Here is a 19,446-nt window from a genome sequence, read left to right as displayed (position 1 = left end):
TCTGCCCTTAATAACCTTTTCTAACTTGCCTGATAAAGTTTGTGTAAGTCTGACTAAGTTTGTGTCAGTCATCTACAAAAGTTGTAAGAGTTTAAAATAAATAGTTCTTTACCTCTTGAAACTGAATAGACACAACATCTTTCTCATCATCATAAGCAGCGTTAGTAATGAATTCGAGTTTGCTTAGCTGTAAAGTTAAGAGCAATATTAAAACTAAGAAGTAGATTCAACAAACAGGTTTTTATCTAATCAAACAATCGGTTATGTGACTTACTGCGGTTATGTTATTTAGGTGTGGTTTGAAACCTGTTAACATTTGAACATCCAGTATCAGTGATTCATAGTTTGGACCTTGCAGCTGTCTGGTGGAGGTTCAAGAAATTGGTTACAAGAAAAAATTTGCTTCAAAACTAAAAAGATTCTAGAACTATGAAGACACAATATGTGGATGCCACGTAATCAATACAGTGGTGGAGCTATAAAATAAAAAGCCCATGCCTGTAAACAAAATCTTCAGGCCCTAAGTGTTGTATGTATTTGAATTCCAAAACCTAAAAAGTTCAAACACCTACAGAACATCTCGCTGTAGATTAAACACCTACAGAACATCACGCTGTAGATAAAACACCTACAGAACATCACGCTGTAGATAAAACACCTACAGAACATCACGCTGTAGATAAAACACCTACAGAACAATTCGATGTAGATAAAACACCTACAGAACATCACGCTGTAGATAAAACACCTACAGAACATCACGCTGTAGATAAAACAACTACAGAACATCACGCTGTAGATAAAACACCTACAGAACATCACGCTGTAGATAAAATACCTACAGAACATCACGCTGTAGATAAAACACCTACAGAACAATTCGATGTAGATAAAGCACCTACAGAACATCACGCTGTAGATAAAACACCTACAGAACATCACGCTGTAGATAAAACACCTACAGAACATCACGCTGTAGATAAAACAACTACAGAACATCACGCTGTAGATAAAACAACTACAGAACATCACGCTCTAGATAAAACACCTACAGAACATCACGCTGTAGATAAAATACCTACAGAACATCACGCTGTAGATAAAACACCTACAGAACAATTCGATGTAGATAAAGCACCTACAGAACATCATGCTGTAGATAAAACACCTACAGAACATCACGCTGTAGATAAAACAACTACAGAACATCACTCTGTAGATAAAACACCTACAGAACATCACTCTGTAGATAAAACACCTACAGAACATCACGCTAGAGATAAAACACCTACAGAACATCACGCTGTAGATAAAACAACTACAGAACATCACGCTGTAGATAAAACACCTACAGAACATCACGCTGTAGATAAAACACCTACAGAACATCACGCTGTAGATAAAACACCTACGAAACATCAAGCCCTCGCTGTTCAATAAGCTCACAGCTTGTGTTATCCCCTGCCAGGTTTTTTCTACAGCTTTAGAGAACCAACCTGACACAGAAGTAGATTTTGTATCTCCGCCTGCTGTGAGTGACTGCAACAGCTGACCTCCCTTTCCTCTTCTTGTTCCCCCCTTTTCCCAGAGCAACCTGTTGTGGAGAGCTAGAATAAAAATTAAAATCTTAATAGATGTAAGCCTATAGGTTGGTTTTAAAAATTACAAAATGGCGACCCCTATAATTTAAAACAATTAAGATGGTATGACAATAAAAAGATAAAATTACCGGGTTTTGTTAATTATTGCAGGCTTCTTTTTCTTCTTAAGTTTTAGACTATTGGTTAACAAAGCTTTAGGGCTGTCTTGTTCACTGGAAATACAAATCCTCACAAATTTAAGCATTTAACCTACAGCATCTATTATATAATGCTGCTGGTAGTATGTCAGTCTGTCATCACACACCACATGGCACATGTCTGTGCATTTTAATTTGTTGCAGTGTCTTATTATAACTGTATAGGTAGGGTTTATTTATTTAACAACTTAAATTTCTAGTTAGTTTGTACTGTTTTTACTCTTTCGCATACCGTAAATAAAATATTAAATACAAGCACATTGCTAAAACATATTAAAGGGATCAATGTCAAATAATACTTTCGCTTAGATTAATAGAAAAATTGGATACATTTTAATAAAAGTAGGGTAAAAAAACGAATTAATTAAAATCTTTTATAACTTTGCCAAGGGAGGTAATTTGAAAAGAAATTCAACTCGCTGCAATAAATAAATGTGAATGCAACTTCTGCAGACGTGCAATAATACATTATTGTTAGAATATTATAATTAGCATGGATTGATAAAATGTACCGTGGTAGGTAAAATACGGATTTTATATTAAATATTGCCTTTTGTTTATTTTATGGAAGAGTTGGGGTATTATAGTCGTTTACTAAGTTGAATCAGGCGGTTCCGCCGGTGCCCCGGGTGCAAGTTAGCGTCCCAAGCTAGACTGTGAGATCTATGTATTTATGTTTGCATTTAAGTTGTGTTTATGTTATGCCTTTGTGTTTTTTTAATTTGTATTTATGTTTGCATTGTGTTTGTGTTTGTTTTTTCTTTTGTGTTTGCGTGCTGCATTTGTGTTTTTGTTTACGGTTTTTTAAATTTGCATTTACATTGGGTTTGTGTTGTGTTTGTGTTTTCTTTTGTTTTTGTGTTTTCTTTTGTGTTTGTATTGTGTTTGTGTTATGTTTGTGTTTTCTTTTGTGTTTGTGTTTAGTTTTGTTCTGTTCCCAAGTTGGTACATTTAAAAATGATTCATCATGGCGGAGCAAGAGTATGCAGCTAGTCTATAATATATAAGCTTCCAAGCAGTGTGTCAGTAATCACTTTAAATTTTAGAACCATAAAAGAATACAACACATGCCATGCTTTTTACTTGCATTGCAGTGTCTTATTATAAATACTGGAGCAGGGTCTATTTATATAACGACAAATTTTTTTAATGTTTGCAAAGTTTTAATTCTTTTTGCATATGTCAACAAACGAACGTAAAGAAAATATTAAATACACTCACATTACTAAAACTAAAATGGATCAATGTCAAATAATATTTTCACCTAGAAAGATGGATTCATTTTTATAAAGTAGGGTTGAATAAAACTAATCAATTAAAATGTTTATTAAAATGTTTAATAATTATGCCAGGGAAGGTAATTTAAAAAGAAATTCAACTCACGAGAAATATTGTTATTTAATTAAGTAAAAAAATGTGAATGCATATTGCATGGCCGTCCATGAGAGCATTATTGTTGAAATAATATAATTAGCATGGATTGATCAAGTGCAATGTGGTAGGTATAATACAGATATCTTCAATACTGTCTTTTATTTATTTTATACACTGAATGTATTGTTTACTAATTATTATTTTTAATCAATAACAGTTAAGAAGCTGCTCCTAAATGTCCTCTATATTTACATCTAGGTTTGCTGACAAGCTGGGGATATAATAGTTGTTTACTAAATTGTATCAGGCGCGTCTGCTGGCGCCCCGGCAGAGGTCGATTTGGCGCCCCCTGGGCTAGACTGTCAGCGCTATGGTGCATACTTTTGTTTTAAAGAGTGCGATAAGCTGTGGGTAAAAAGGGTTACTAACTTGTTCACTAAATCAAAACCGGGCGTACTCTTGTGCCCAACAGAGTGCGATTAGGGCCTCCCAGTGAGCGCTATGGCACCTACGTTCGTTAAAGTGAGTGCAATAAACTATGGGTAAGTTTGGGTAATATAATTGTTGTTTACTAAGTTGAATCAGGCGGTTCGGCGATTCGGCACCCCGGGCTAGACTGTCAATGTTATGATGTATGTTTGACCAGGCAATTTGGTGCGAATGAATGTTGGTGTGGGCATATGTTGAACAAGCGAAAGTGTGACGCGGTATGCAAGAATGTGACAATCCAGTGTAGGATCATTGTTAGCGGGGAAGAAGCTTATCCTTGTTGTCTTAGGGTGAGAGGTCGTGTATGTTGCCAAGTCTTAATATGGTTTGTGCAAGTTGTTGTATGTATTATTATGGTGCAATAAACAGTAGAGTTAATTAACGTAATCCTATAAAGTCATATTTCAACGTTGATGTCATCTTATTTGTCAGAACTCTATGGTGAATACTGAATTGGTTAGAGAGGAACTCGATGGTAGTATAAACCCTCTCACTTCATAGCTTCAGAATACATAGATTCCAGTTATAACAGTAAGCATTATGTTTTTATGTTACATATAAGTTTGTATTTATATCATGGGTTATTGTTTGCGTTTAGGTTTGCATTTGTGTTTTTCGTTTGCATTTACGGGTCATTAGTATTAGTGTTTGCATTTTCTTATGTGTTTGCGTTGTGTTTGAGTTTACATTTTCTTTTTCTTTTGTAATTGTGTTTGGTTTTGTTCTGTTCCCAAGTTGGTACATTTAAAAAATATTCACTGTGGCGGAGTACAGGTATGCAGCTAGTTTCTATATGCATGGAAATACTATCCTCACACATGTAAGCATTTAACTACAGCATTTACAGTCTCCCACTAAAACCCACAGGGTTGTTGATATTTCAAGATCATAATTTAACTTTTGTAGTTAAAAAATGTAAAGATTAAAATGAATGCATGCACCACACTTTATTCACTGAGCCTTGTGTAGTAGTTTTTGTTCAGCCTACATTTGGAGCATAAGAAATGTTTTGTTCAGCCTACATTTGGAGCATAAGAAATTTCTTGTTCAGCCTACATTTGGAGCATAAGAAATGTTTTGTTCAGCCTACATTTGGAGCATAAGAAATGTTTTGTTCAGCCTACATTTGGAGCATAAGAAATTTTTTGTTCAGCCTACATTTGGAGCATAAGAAATTTCTTGTTCAGCCTACATTTGGAGCATAAGAAATGTTTTGTTCAGCCTACATTTGGAGCATAAGAAATGTTTTGTTCAGCCTACATTTGGAGCATAAGAAATTTCTTGTTCAGCCTACATTTGGAGCATAAGAAATTTTTTACAATACATTAGCCACCTATAAGTATAATGGCAGGCCACTCAATGACCTATCAGGTTATATTTCTCTATATCAGGTTATATTTCTCTATATCAGGTTATGTTTCTCTATATCAGGTTATATTTCTCTATATCAGGTTATATTTCTCTATATCAGGTTATATTTCTCTATAGCAGGTTATGTTTCTCTATATCAGGTTATATTTCTCTATATCAGGTTTTATTTCTCTATATCAGGTTATATTTCTCTATAGCAGGTTATATTTCTCTATATCAGGTTATATTTCTCTATATCAGGTTATATTTCTCTATAGCAGGTTATGTTTCCCTATATCAGGTTATATTTCTCTATATCAGGTTTTATTTCTCTATATCAGGTTATATTTCTCTATATCAGGTTATATTTCTCTATATCAGGTTATATTTCTCTATATTAGGTTATATTTCTCTATATCAGGTTATATTTCTCTATAGCAGGTTATGTTTCTCTATATCAGGTTATATTTCTCTATATCAGGTTTTATTTCTCTATATCAGGTTATATTTCTCTATATCAGGTTATATTTCTCTATATCAGGTTATATTTCTCTATTGGAAGAATTCTATTCAATGAGCCTGTCAATAAATGTTCTCAGTGTGCTCAGTTGCAATCATTACGTCAAATGCAAAGTTGTATTCAACAATGCAAACACACCGTAAAGAAGAACTGAAATAAAAAGTTGAACCATTACCTTGAATAATCAGGATTTGTAACTTGAACAGAGATATTAAAGTCACAATGTTTATTGATGTTAACAGGAATATTGTAGTCAACAATGACATGCATCTGACCAAATCCTTTCCCCTCGTTGACCACTTTTAAAAGTTTTCCAACAGGCACCTGTATAGATAAGAGTGAGATTCACTAGGATCAGATCAACTCACTTGACGTGGTTTCACCATACATAGTTTGTCATAAACAGGGGATTGTCCACTGCAGGGGTTTGACCACAGGGGCTTAGGGTTAAGGTTAGGTTTGTCTATGACAATTTCCTGAAAGACAATTGCCTAAATGGACACTTGCCTGAATGGACACTTGGCCGAATACCGTTTGTCTCACTTGCCCAAATGCCATTTGCCTGAATAGACACAAATGTTCAATTGCCCTATTGGGACAAACACCAAATGGACACTTACCTGAACTCAAGGCTCAATTTAGCTGGACCTTTAAATTGACCACTAATGTCATTGATACTAGATTATTACAAGTTTAAATAAAGAAATGCTTGGGATTGCACTTCCAGTGAAATCTGGCTACAGGAAAGTTTATGAGAACACACAGAGGCAATATATGCTGTTTAAACAAAATATGAGATAAAATTACCACATTCTGAAGGTTTTTGGGAAATCAGAAATTAAGTATCACTTCTTTTTCTTCGTTCTTAATTTTAGTGTTGGCAGGGATTCCCTCCAACACAATTAAGTGTCAACTGGTTATGTGCCATATAAACCTGTTGACTCCAATTTCAACTTGCTTTTCTTTTTTGGAATAGCTTCCATAACATTTGTCCAACCAAGGGCAAACTAAAAGGCAGCAGTGGTTTGATTTTGGAGTTGTCTCTCCTTGAAGAGTTGCTGTTCCCAGCTATTGAGCCTTATCTGCTCGAGGGTTTGAACTTAAGACTGTTCTGTTGAGCAGCAATGAGCTTTAACGACTGGACCAGGCCGACTCACAGATTACTGGAAATGGTGCAAAAGGTGAAAGAAACCCGTGTATAAGAGAAAGTAAAATACAACCAACATTTTTCCGTGATCCTGGCTGGGTAGCATTATCCTTGGTAAACTTGAAGGAATGGATGTGATGAGCTTCCTTGTCTGAGCTGACGTTACAACTCAAGTCAACTTGAATCAAGGAGTTGTATTTCTTCAAGCTGTATTTTGTTAGGGCTTCAATGGCAACTGTGCTGTCCTGGGGAGTTGACACAAAAACTTCAACACACACTTTTATTTAGCACTTAAGGCATACGGTTAGGGTTTTAACAAAGAAGGCATACCTAGATCAACTCAATGTAGTACTTGACAAAGAAGGCATACCTAGATCAACTCAATGTAGTACTTGACAAAGAAGGCATACCTAGATCAACTCAATGTAGTACTTGACAAAGAAGGCATACCTAGATCAACTCAATGTAGTACTTGACAAAGAAGGCATACCTAGATCAACTCAATGTAGTACTTGACAAAGAAGGCATACCTAGATCAACTCAATGTAGTACTTGACAAAGAAGGCATACCTAGATCAACTCAATGTAGTACTTAACAAAGAAGGCATACCTAGATCAACTCAATGTAGTACTTGACAAAGAAGGCATACCTAGATCAACTCAATGTAGTACTTGACAAAGAAGGCATACCTAGATCAACTCAATGTAGTACTTAACAAAGAAGGCATACCTAGATCAACTCAATGTAGCACTTAACAAAGAAGGCATACCTGGATCAACTAGTCAATGTAGCACTTAACAAAGAAGGCATACCTAGATCAACTCAATGTAGTACTTGACAAAGAAGGCATACCTAGATCAACTCAATGTAGCACTTAACAAAGAAGGCATACCTGGATCAACTCAATGTAGCACTTAACAAAGAAGGCATACCTGGATCAACTCAATGTAGCACTTAACAAAGAAGGCATACCTGGATCAACTAGTCAATGTAGCACTTAACAAAGAAGGCATACCTAGATCAACTCAATGTAGCACTTAACAAAGAAGGCATACCTGGATCAACTAGTCAATGTAGCACTTAACAAAGAAGGCATACCTAGGTCAACAAAATGTAGCACTTAACAAAACAACTCAATGTAGTACTTACATTTTACAAATAAAACCTACCTAAATCAACTGAATATAGCACCACATTACCACAACCTAAACATAACACTTACTACAGTGCCAATAAAACCTACCTAAATCACCTGAATATATCACCACATTACCACAACCTAAACATAACACTTACTACAGTGCCAATAAAACCACCAGTTGGTTTTCTCTGGGCCACCAGCCATTCCCCAATGGAGTCAATGTTGACTTGAGTTTCATGCTCCAAGAAAACAAGCAGAGCATAGGCTGTAGCCTCCACAGAGGTGGCCTCAGCTTCTTCTTGGTACCAGAGTGAATGTTCAGTTCTCATTTTAACACTGTGCCAATACGTTTGACCTGAAAAATAATTGGGTTTTTATATGGCAAGTATAGGAATTTTTTATGACAATATTCACGTCTATTACAGTAATTTTGTTCAAACTTTCCAGATACATTCATCTCAAATAACAATGCAAAAATATATCATTTTTAATTTAGTTAGATTAGTTATTAAAATTAAATTTAAAAATTACTAAATTAATTTTAAAAAGTATAGATAACAAGGTTAAATACTAGCAATTACTGGATCAATGGGACAGCGTGGCCTAGCAGAGGAGTGCTAGACTGCTAGCCCAAAAGTCTTGAGTTCGAATCCGAGTTCAAGTTAGTGGAACGTGCTTGAGTACATCTAGCTTTCATGGGTACTTAACTCATGTTTGGGTAAGTAAAGGCAGCTGGACATAGTTGTGACCACAATATCACTTAATATGCTGAAGTCAAGAAACATATGAATTCTACTTCATCTGCCCATTGGATCACTAAGTCTACAGAGGAATCTTTACTTTTTTAAATTACTTGATGAGCTATCCCATGGCACTGAATTGTTTTTTTTCAAGGCTGGTCAGTTTTTTAAGTGAGCATTGACCGCAGACTAACTAGCTTTCTTTAACAGTAAGCTTTCTTTAACAAAAGCTTTCTTTAACAAAAGCTTTCTTTAACAAAAGCTTTCTTTAACAAAAGCTTTCTTTAACAAAAGCTTTCTTTAACAAAAGCTTTCTTCACTCATTACCTACACAACCTTTCAATCATATCAATGACAACAAATTAATCATGTATGTGCCAGCCTTTCAATCATATCAATGAAAACCTTTGAATCCAATAAATGCTAACCTTTTTTATCAATCCTCTTTTGTCTGAGTGTTTCAATAGCTGCCTTGGTAGAGTTTGCTTGTGGATTGAAGAGGTAGAGAGCGTATGTGACTTTAGCTAGGACCAGTGGTTGTGTGATCTTACCCAGGTTTTCCTCAATAAAATTGGCTGTGTAGGCCTGTAGAGTCACATAGTCTTCCTACACAATGGACAGTGAAGTATAATCATTAACACATCATTTTAAACAATTTAATCTATGTCAATGGTTTTTTATTCAAATACTCATTTTTTATTTGTTCATTGAAATCAACTAAAATAAATTTAAAAATTTAATTAGGGGCCTAATCAATGTCTTCAAATGAGTAGGCTAAGTCACAAAAATTTTGATAGAATAAAATGTTTTACCTTCTCTGATCTATTACACTAAATAAATGAGTAGGCTAAGTCACAAAAATTTTGATAGAATAAAACATTGTTTTACCTTCTCTGATCTATTACACTGAATAAATGAGTAGGCTAAGTCACAAAAATTTTGATAGAATAAAACATTGTTTTACCTTCTCTGATCTATTACACTGAATAAATGAGTAGGCTAAGTCACAAAAATTTTGATAGAATAAAATGTTGTACCTTCTCTGATCTATTACACTGAATAAATGAGTAGGCTAAGTCACACAAATTTTGATAGAATAAAACATTGTTTTACCTTCTCTGATCTATTACACTGAATAAATGCAATCAAAACTTCAGCTGCCAGCATCAGTCTAGAGTCCAAAGTCTCCTGAAACAAACAAATGTTGTTAACAATCAACTTTTTAGTGTAAAGTTGGTATAGAAATCTAGGTGTAAGTGACATTATTAGTTTAAAGTTGGTATAGAAATCTAGATGTGAAATCTTTTAGTTTTAAGTTGGTATAGAAATCTAGATGTGACATTATTAAAGTTGGTATAGAAATCGTCTAGCAGGTCTATACAACTTGACATAAGCTGTCTAGCAGGTCAATATAACTTGTCATGAGCTGTCTAGCAGGTCTATACAACTTGTCATAAGCTGTCTAGCAGGTCTATACAACTTGACATAAGCTGTCTAGCAGGTTTAAAAATATATGTTATTATTAGAAAACTATGAACAAACAATACCAGTTACCTTCTCTTGAAGTCTTGGGTTGTATTCTTTCATTGAACCATCTTGTTTGACATTTTTTAGAAGCCATTTGAATCCTTGATCCCTCAAATTTTGATCCACAAAAGTAAATGCTGAGGCATGACAAAGTGTTTTAAGCACAAGAACTGTTAACCTGTTGAAAAAATGATTGGAGTAATCTCCCATAATTTTTTTTCACATATTCATATATAACAGTAAGGGGGATGGCACTTTCATGAAATAATGATACAGAAATGTTTGTTACTGATTTTTTTAATACTTACATTTTTAAAAATAGAATAGAGAGTAGAAAAAGTAACTGCACACCAAACGGACATACAATAGAATCAAGGAGAAAAACTGATTGTAAACAATGTGTGCATAAAAGAATTAAAAATTAGTTCTTTATAAAGAAACTATGATTAATTTTAAAAAATTTATTAAACATCTAATTAAGTCACATTTATGTCACAGTGCGTTGTCATCAAGTCTTCATCATCATCATTCCTTTGTGGCCCCTGGGGAGCAAAGGGCTGCAACCACACATCTCCATCGGACTCGGTTTTGGGCTGTCCCCTTTATCTGTGCCCATGTGTGCCCAGCTGCTTTCGCCTCTTCTTCAACCGTTCTTCTCCATGTCTTCCTTGGCCGGCCCACCCTCCTTTTTCCTTGGGGATTCCAGTCTAAAGCATGCCTTGCGATGTTTTCTTTTTCCTTTCTTAATGTGTGTCCGATCCATCCCCATTTTCGGGCCTTGACATCTGTTTCTATTGGCTGTTGCTTTAAAGTTCGCCACAGGTCTTTGTTTGATATTTTGTCTGGCCATCTTATTTTAAATATGTGTCGTAAGCATTTGTTTACGAATGCCTGTAGCTTATCAGTATTTGTCTTCTTGACCCTCCAGGTCTCCGAGCTATAGAGTAGCATTGCCTTGACATTTGAGTTGAAAATACCAATTTTGAGTGACAGGGCCGTGGACCTCCACATCGGGCGCAGTGAGTTGAAGGCATAACTAGCCTTGTTGATACGACATTTTATGTCCTCATCTGCTCCCCCGTCCTTATTGATCAAGCTTCCCAGATATGTGAATGTGTTTGTTTTACGTAGATCTTCTCCATTTAGCTGTATGGGCAGGTCCTGGTTGTTATTGATTCTGATGACCTCTGTTTTATTTTTATTGATTTTTAGTCCAACTTTGGAGGCTTCTTCAGACAGCCGATTTAGTTTGGCTTGCGTGTGTTGGTGCTTGTGAGGTAGTAGGCAGATGTCATCAGCAAAATCAAGATCCTCCAACCTTTTTGTAAAACTCCACTGGATTCCTGTGTCGTTTTTTTGTGGTTTTCAGCATGATCCAGTCGATTACCATCAAGAATATCATTGGCGATAGCATACATCCCTGTCTTACTCCCGTCGTCAACATGAATGGTTTTGTTAGCTTTCCCTTGTGTATTACCTGACTGGTGGAGTCTTCATATAGTTTCTGTGTGATAGATATAAATTTTTTGGGTATTCCATAGTGGCTCATTAACTTCCAGATAGCATCTCTATTCACACTGTCAAACGCCTTTTCAAAGTCGACAAAAGTCAAGTAGAGGGAGGATTGCCACTCAAGGGACTGTTTGATAATGATGCGCAGCGTGGCAATTTGGTAAGTACATGACCTGTCTTGACGAAAACCAGCTTGTTCTTGTCTCAGCTTTTTGTCCAAGGCATCTCTAAGTCTCTCTAGGATGATTCTTGTCAGCACCTTACTTGGAACTGAAAGAAGCGTTATCCCTTTCCAGTTGTTGCATTGTGTCAGGTCTCCCGTCTTTGGCAGTTTGATCAGGTATCCCAGTTTCCAGTCAGATGGGATTATCTCTTCTTCCCAAATCTGCTTAAGTAGAGGATGTAGGGTCTGCTTTTAGTGCCTCTGGTGGGATGCCATCCGGGCCAGCTGCTTTGTCATTTTTCATGTTCTTTATTGCTCTTATTGTTTCAAACTTTGTGGGTGGAATATCAGGGATGTTTGATGAGAGAGGATGGTTTAAAATCTCATCAAAGTGCTGTACCCATCTGTCTCTCTGTTCTGTGTCACTTGTTAAGATATTTCCTACTTTATCCTTTACTGGTTTGTTGGGATTAATATTCTTGCCTGATAGGGTCCTGGTTACTTCATAGAGCCTCTTCATTTTTCCTTGTCGTGCTGCAGTTTCTGCCTCCGCTATCATCTCTTGTATGAACTGTCTTTTGTCTTCTTTTGCACTTTTCCTGACCATGCGATTTACTTCACAATAATGTGTTCTGAGGTTTATTTTCTCTTTTTCATCCTTACATTTGTTTATCTTTTGCTTTATCTCTTTTCTATCTTCAATTTTGGCCCATGTCTCTGTTGTGATCCATTCTTTTTGTTCATTTTTTCTTCTCCACAATATGTCAGTGCATGTTGACTTCCATAGTTCTTATATTCCTAGCCATTTTTGCTCTACTGTATCCTCTGCCAGGCTGGAGAGTGCTTCATACCTATTTTTTACTGCGCAGTTAAAGTCTTCCTTAATTTTTGGACACCTAAGAAATGTTGTATTGAATTTAAAGTGCGGCATATCAGCTCGATCCCTGTAGGATTTTAGTTTTAATTTTAGTATTGCAACCACGAGTTGGTGGTCTGAGGCTGCATCTGCACCTCGTTTGATAATTGTCCCCCCTATAATTAGATCATTAAATGCGCAGAAATCAGCAAAGAGTTCCCCGTTTTCATCTATTCCATCTTTCCCCATTGTGAGCTCACGATCTTTATTTTCTGTTCCAACTTTGGCATCACTATCTTTATATCTCTTTTTGGTGATTTGTCAATTTGAGCCTCTTTCTCTTCATCTGTTGCAGCCTTTGTGGGTGCATAGCATTGGATTAAAGTTGTTTTCCTTCCCTAGGCATTGAAACGAGCTGCTATGAGTCGTGGCGAGACTTGTTCCCATGCAATCAAAGCATTTGTTGCTGCTGGAGACATCATTATGGCTACACCTTGCGTGTGTTCATGATCTTCGTCCTCGTGACCTGAGTAGATGACAGTCTCTCCCGAGACCAACATAGTTTGGCCACTGCCGTTCCATCATGTCTCACTTAATCCTAGGACTTTTAATTTATACCTCCTCATTTCTTTGGCGACCTGGGCTGATCTGCTGCTTTCATTTAGGGTTCTGATGTTCCAGGTCCCTAATCTGGTTTTAGTCTTGGTCGTTAGGAGATTTGTCAGCAAACTAGCTTCCATTAGGGCGTTAGGAGATTTGTCAGCAAACTAGCTTCCGTTAGGCTTTCACTAGTAGGCATCATGGGCTCTTCTAGAGAGGATCCCCCATGACCAAGTTGGTGTTGGATTTGTGTACTTGCAGTTTCTGTAGCGGTATATTTTTTTTATGAGATAAGGTTGCTAGCCTTATGTTTCAACCCCCAACCTGGAGGACCAGGGTGTTAGCTTTGGTCTGATCCCTACCCGCGCAGACCTTCCCAGCTTGGTTGAACCTACCAGGAGTTTACACTCCCGCTGGTATAGCTCTGGGGGTGGTCAGGGTACACAAGCTGCCAAGCCACGACAAGGCTCTAACACCGGATGGCAGGTCATCAAGTCTTGACCTTCCTGAATTGTCTTGAAGAAACCGGTCAGAGAAAAGTAATCTGTTTTCAGATATGGGAAATAGCTTGGAGTAATACATTCGTTCAATGGAAATTATTGAAAATTTTAAACAATCAAAGGAATAAGATCTTGTACCTATGTTTAAAATCTCATCCTTATAGCTGAAACGATACTCAAGTTATCAATATTTTAGAAGGTCATTAAAAAAATTGAAAGTAATCGAGGTATAAAATCTTGTACTTATGTACGAAATTTCATTTAACTACCTGGAACAGTGCTCAAGTTATAGTAAAATATCATTTCTGGTTACCGGAAATCAATCAAATGTTGATATAGAAATTTGATAAAATACTTATACATGACATTTTGTCAATTTAGCTGAAGCAGTACTCAAGTTATCATGTTCACAGACAGACACACATACACACACTGACAAATGTACGAAGCCCAGATTTTACTGATGCGATGACAAGTAAAATGCCAAGCTTTAAAGTAGCAGTTTCTCAACTTTTTAGTCATGGCACATACTCTTTGTACAACTCAGAACCCTAAACTTATATATATATATATATATATATATATCCATATGCGTGAGCATGCCTGTCACGGTTGAGCCGGGACCAAATTGCTACCTGTAGGGGTACCGGCCAACGTACCTCATTCACACACATCTATGAAATAAGAGAGTAGGACATTAAAATACTGACCATGTAGCTGGCTTAGAATCCATTTGTGGCAGGAAAGCTGGTCCCTGCTTGTACTTCAAGAGTCTTGTTATACCTAGGAATAAAGGCATTAGATTGTCTTGTTATACCAGGAATAAAGACATTGGATTGTCTTGTTATACCTGAGAATAAAGGCATTGGATTTTCTTGTTATACCTGAGAATAAAGGCATTAGATTGTCTTGTTATACCTGAGAATAAAGACATTGGATTGTCTTGTTATACCTAGGAATAAAGGCATTAGATTGTCTTGTTATACCTAGGAATAAAGGCATTAGATTGTCTTGTTATACCAGGAATAAAGACATTGGATTGTCTTGTTATACCTGAGAATAAAGACATTAGATTGTCTTGTTATACCTGAGAATAAAGACATTAGATTGTCTTGTTATACCTGAGAATAAAGACATTAGATTGTCTTGTTATACCTAGGAATAAAGGCATTGGATTTTCTTGTTATACCTGAGAATAAAGGCATTGGATTGTCTTGTTATACCTGAGAATAAAGACATTAGATTGTCTTGTTATACCTAGGAATAAAGGCATTGGATTTTCTTGTTATACCTGAGAATAAAGACATTAGATTGTCTTGTTATACCTGGGAATAAAGGCATTGGATTGTCTTGTTATACCTGGGAATAAAGACATTGGATTGTCTTGTTATACCTGAGAATAAAGACATTGCATTGTCTTGTTACACCTGAGAATAAAGACATTGGATTGTCTTGTTATACCTGAGAATAAAGACATTAGATTGTCTTGTTATACCTGAGAATAAAGGCATTAGATTGTCTTGTTATACCTAGGAATAAAGGCATTAGATTGTCTTGTTATACCTGAGAATAAAGACATTAGATTGTCTTGTTACACCTGGGAATAAAGACATTAGATTGTCTTGTTATACCTGAGAATAAAGGCATTAGATTGTCTTGTTATACCTGAGAATAAAGACATTGGATTGTCTTGTTACACCTGAGAATAAAGGCATTAGATTGTCTTGTTATACCTGAGAATAAAGACATTAGATTGTCTTGTTATACCTGAGAATAAAGGCATTAGATTGTCTTGTTATACCTGAGAATAAAGACATTGGATTGTCTTGTTACACCTGGGAATAAAGACATTAGATTGTCTTGTTATACCTGAGAATAAAGACATTAGATTGTCTTGTTATACCTGAGAATAAAGACATTGGATTGTCTTGTTACACCTGGGAATAAAGACATTAGATTGTCTTGTTAAACCTGAGAATAAAGACATTGGATTGTCTTGTTATACCTAGGAATAAAGGCATTGGATTGTCTTGTTATACCAGGAATAAAGACATAAGATTGTCTTGTTATACCTGAGAATAAAGACATTGGATTGTCTTGTTATACCTAGGAATAAAGGCATTAGATTGTCTTGTTATACCTGAGAATAAAGACATTGGATTGTCTTGTTACACCTGAGAATAAAGGCATTAGATTGTCTTGTTATACCTGAGAATAAAGACATTAGATTGTCTTGTTATACCTGAGTATAAAGGCATTAGATTGTCTTGTTATACCTGAGAATAAAGACATTGGATTGTCTTGTTACACCTGGGAATAAAGACATTAGATTGTCTTGTTATACCTGAGAATAAAGACATTAGATTGTCTTGTTATACCTGAGAATAAAGACATTGGATTGTCTTGTTACACCTGGGAATAAAGACATTAGATTGTCTTGTTAAACCTGAGAATAAAGACATTGGATTGTCTTGTTATACCTAGGAATAAAGGCATTGGATTGTCTTGTTATACCAGGAATAAAGACATAAGATTGTCTTGTTATACCTGAGAATAAAGACATTGGATTGTCTTGTTATACCTAGGAATAAAGGCATTGGATTTTCTTGTTATACCTGGGAATAAAGACATTAGATTGTCTTGTTATACCTGAGAATAAAGACATTAGATTGTCTTGTTATACCTGAGAATAAAGACATTGGATTGTCTTGTTACACCTGGGAATAAAGACATTAGATTGTCTTGTTAAACCTGAGAATAAAGACATTGGATTGTCTTGTTATACCTAGGAATAAAGGCATTGGATTGTCTTGTTATACCAGGAATAAAGACATAAGATTGTCTTGTTATACCTGAGAATAAAGACATTGGATTGTCTTGTTATACCTAGGAATAAAGGCATTGGATTTTCTTGTTATACCTGAGAATAAAGGCATTCGATTGTCTTGTTACACCTGGGAATAAAGACATTAGATTGTCTTGTTATACCTGAGAATAAAGACATTAGATTGTCTTGTTATACCTGAGAATAAAGACATTGGATTGTCTTGTTACACCTGGGAATAAAGACATTAGATTGTCTTGTTAAACCTGAGAATAAAGACATTGGATTGTCTTGTTATACCTAGGAATAAAGGCATTGGATTGTCTTGTTATACCAGGAATAAAGACATTAGATTGTCTTGTTATACCTGAGAATAAAGACATTGGATTGTCTTGTTATACCTAGGAATAAAGGCATTGGATTTTCTTGTTATACCTGAGAATAAAGACATTGGATTGTCTTGTTATACCTAGGAATAAAGGCATTGGATTTTCTTGTTATACCTGAGAATAAAGGAACTAGATAGAAGAGTTTTCTTAGTTACAGTTGTTAGGAACAAAAGTATGCTAAAGAATGGAACACATAATTTTTCTAGTTGGTCTATGTGTGCTTGACCACCAGAACAATTTACATTATAGTTAGACATCATTTTTCTAAATGCTGTGTCACCAGAGGCAAGATTCTAACAACATCAACTATCTAAATCAATGGAGGACCTCTAACAACATCAACTATCTACAACATCAACTATCTAAATCAATGGAGGACCTCTAACAACATCAACTATCTAAATCAATGGAGGACCTCTAACAACATCAACTATCTACATCAATGGAGGACCTCTAACAACATCAACTATTTAAATAAACAATTTACCAATGTGGACTGGTAGAGGGGGGGGGTTGAGGTCAATTTGACTCAATATCAAAGTGCTTATATTTAAACAAAAAAGTTGCAAATAAAATAAAAGAATTAAAGCGGCAGTTCTCGTGTTAAAAAACAACAGCTAAACAGAGGGGGGGGGGGGGGGGGGAATTAGGACAACACTGGCAGAAACAATATTCTGGAAGAATTCAGTGTATTTCAAGTTATCTCCATACATTTCAAAGAACTGAATCATAAATTTAAAAAAATTAGTCTAGACCTAGGCCATGATGGATCATGATTGACTGTTTGGTATGGCAAAAAACATTTAAATAAACCAAGCACTTAAGGGGAAATGTGCTTTTTTTTCTATTTTTTACAATTTAAAATCTAAAGCCTTTAGAATACTTTTGTCATGTTTCACACATGAAAATAAGTATTAAACAGCAAAAAAAGGAGTCAAAAATAATTTTGGTTGTCATGGAAACCCAAAAAAACCTCCGCCATTGTGAATTTTTCGGTACTTCAAATTTAAACTTCTTATATTTCAGTAAATATTAAAACTTTTGTCATGATAACTTTTTGAAATAGCTACTAGTAAGTATTTTACAAGGTCTAAAAAATCGTACCCTTTTTAGTGTTTATTTGGTACATAATTTGCATATTAAGTACCACATTTTTTTTTCTATGATAGCCATCACAATTCCCTTGTGACAAAAGTTTTATTTTTGCATGAAGAACAATTACTGAAAATATGGTGGTCATTGTTTAATATATAAAAAGGTAGTAGGCTTTTTAGTGTTAAAAACCTGCGAACTGAGAAAAACAGCAAAAAGTAACAAAAAGTAGGTCACGAGAATACCATATATGTGTAAACTGCAAAGCGGATTGTAAGCTTTGGGTGTTTCCAAAATGATGGAAATTAGGATAATGAAACAAATGATAAGTCGAGCTTTTCAATGATGCCAAATATAATATGATGGCTGATATAAAACTTTTGTTAGAAAGCTTTTTAGATGGGGAAAAATTGACTATTTTTTAATTAATAGGGTCATAAAAATGGTAATTTAAACACAAACCTTTTTTTTTCTCATAAAAGTAATTAATTTCTTAATATAAAAATGGACAAAGTATCCAAAAGTGCAAGAAACCCAGCATGACGAAAAACAAGAAATTTAGTGATTTTTTTACAGCGCATATCCCCTTAACATATAGGGCCTAATTTAAACTAAATCATTTAATATATGAATTTTTTCATAACTTTATGGGCTCTACTTTTAATATTTAGACCTAGATCTAGAAAAAAAGGTTACTGAAAATATTACATCCCTATATTGAATTAGTAGCATAGCAAGGAACACATTACATGTTGTTGAATTAGTAATTTGTCAGCATGGTTTGTGGATGTCCACATAGGAGGGGATGGGGAGGGGGGGGTTTAAAATTCCAAATTCATTTGGATATCATAAATGGATAAGCATGACATAAACATGACATAAGCATGACATGAGCATAAACATATTTACCATATCTGATAAAACGTCGACCTTTTGATTTTAATTTTTCATCCATGAGATGAGTTTGGTCTAAGTAAATAAGGGCATGAACAGTTGGTCCCAGATCATTTAGAACTCCTTCAGCACTGCTAAACAGGTTGGTCTTCAGAGTTTTGGATTGAACAACAGTGTGAGTGATGATGTCACCCATTAGATCTCCTGTTGAAGGGAAATATATTACTAGATACTTTCATAAAGGAAATTATAGTCTGTAAGAATGGCCTTACATGTCAGCCATTTGAACCAGTACAGTCATGTAAATAGGACATACCAAATGCAGATATTCTACAAAACTCAGTGCCTGGTATAACTTCCTGTGGCATGGCTAAATCTATTGTTGTCGTTTGTTGCTTCTTTTTGGTATCAAACACATCTGAAACAAAAATTAGCACACATCTTAATCTTGCCTTCAGCAAGTTAACCAACATTAGACATTCATCTAAACACCACTGTAAAACATTCAGCTATGTAACATAGACTGTAA

At 35.4% G+C, this 19,446-nt stretch overlaps 1 protein-coding gene across 1 annotated transcript in view; it reads right to left on the bottom strand.

The window, feature by feature from the left end:
* Positions 1 to 19,446, bottom strand: part of LOC131952032 (alpha-2-macroglobulin-P-like) — a gene marked incomplete at its 5' end in the record, with an annotated part of 53,380 nt that overhangs the window by 11,691 nt on the left and 22,243 nt on the right. Inside the window, 13 exon segments of the mRNA XM_059314498.1 lie at positions 113 to 187; positions 275 to 362; positions 1,497 to 1,607; positions 1,730 to 1,813; positions 5,707 to 5,855; positions 6,756 to 6,923; positions 7,976 to 8,175; positions 8,989 to 9,166; positions 9,674 to 9,748; positions 10,115 to 10,265; positions 14,429 to 14,501; positions 18,933 to 19,121; positions 19,234 to 19,335. Coding sequence (XP_059170481.1) covers positions 113 to 187; positions 275 to 362; positions 1,497 to 1,607; positions 1,730 to 1,813; positions 5,707 to 5,855; positions 6,756 to 6,923; positions 7,976 to 8,175; positions 8,989 to 9,166; positions 9,674 to 9,748; positions 10,115 to 10,265; positions 14,429 to 14,501; positions 18,933 to 19,121; positions 19,234 to 19,335 — 1,643 coding nt within the window.

This window comes from Physella acuta, unplaced genomic scaffold (assembly GCF_028476545.2).
Source record: "Physella acuta isolate Inbredline_101_S28 unplaced genomic scaffold, ASM2847654v3 ptg000846l, whole genome shotgun sequence".
NCBI lineage: Eukaryota > Metazoa > Mollusca > Gastropoda > Physidae > Physella > Physella acuta.
The sequence above is the reverse complement of the archived record's forward strand: the minus strand, read 5'-3'. Positions and strand labels throughout refer to the sequence as shown.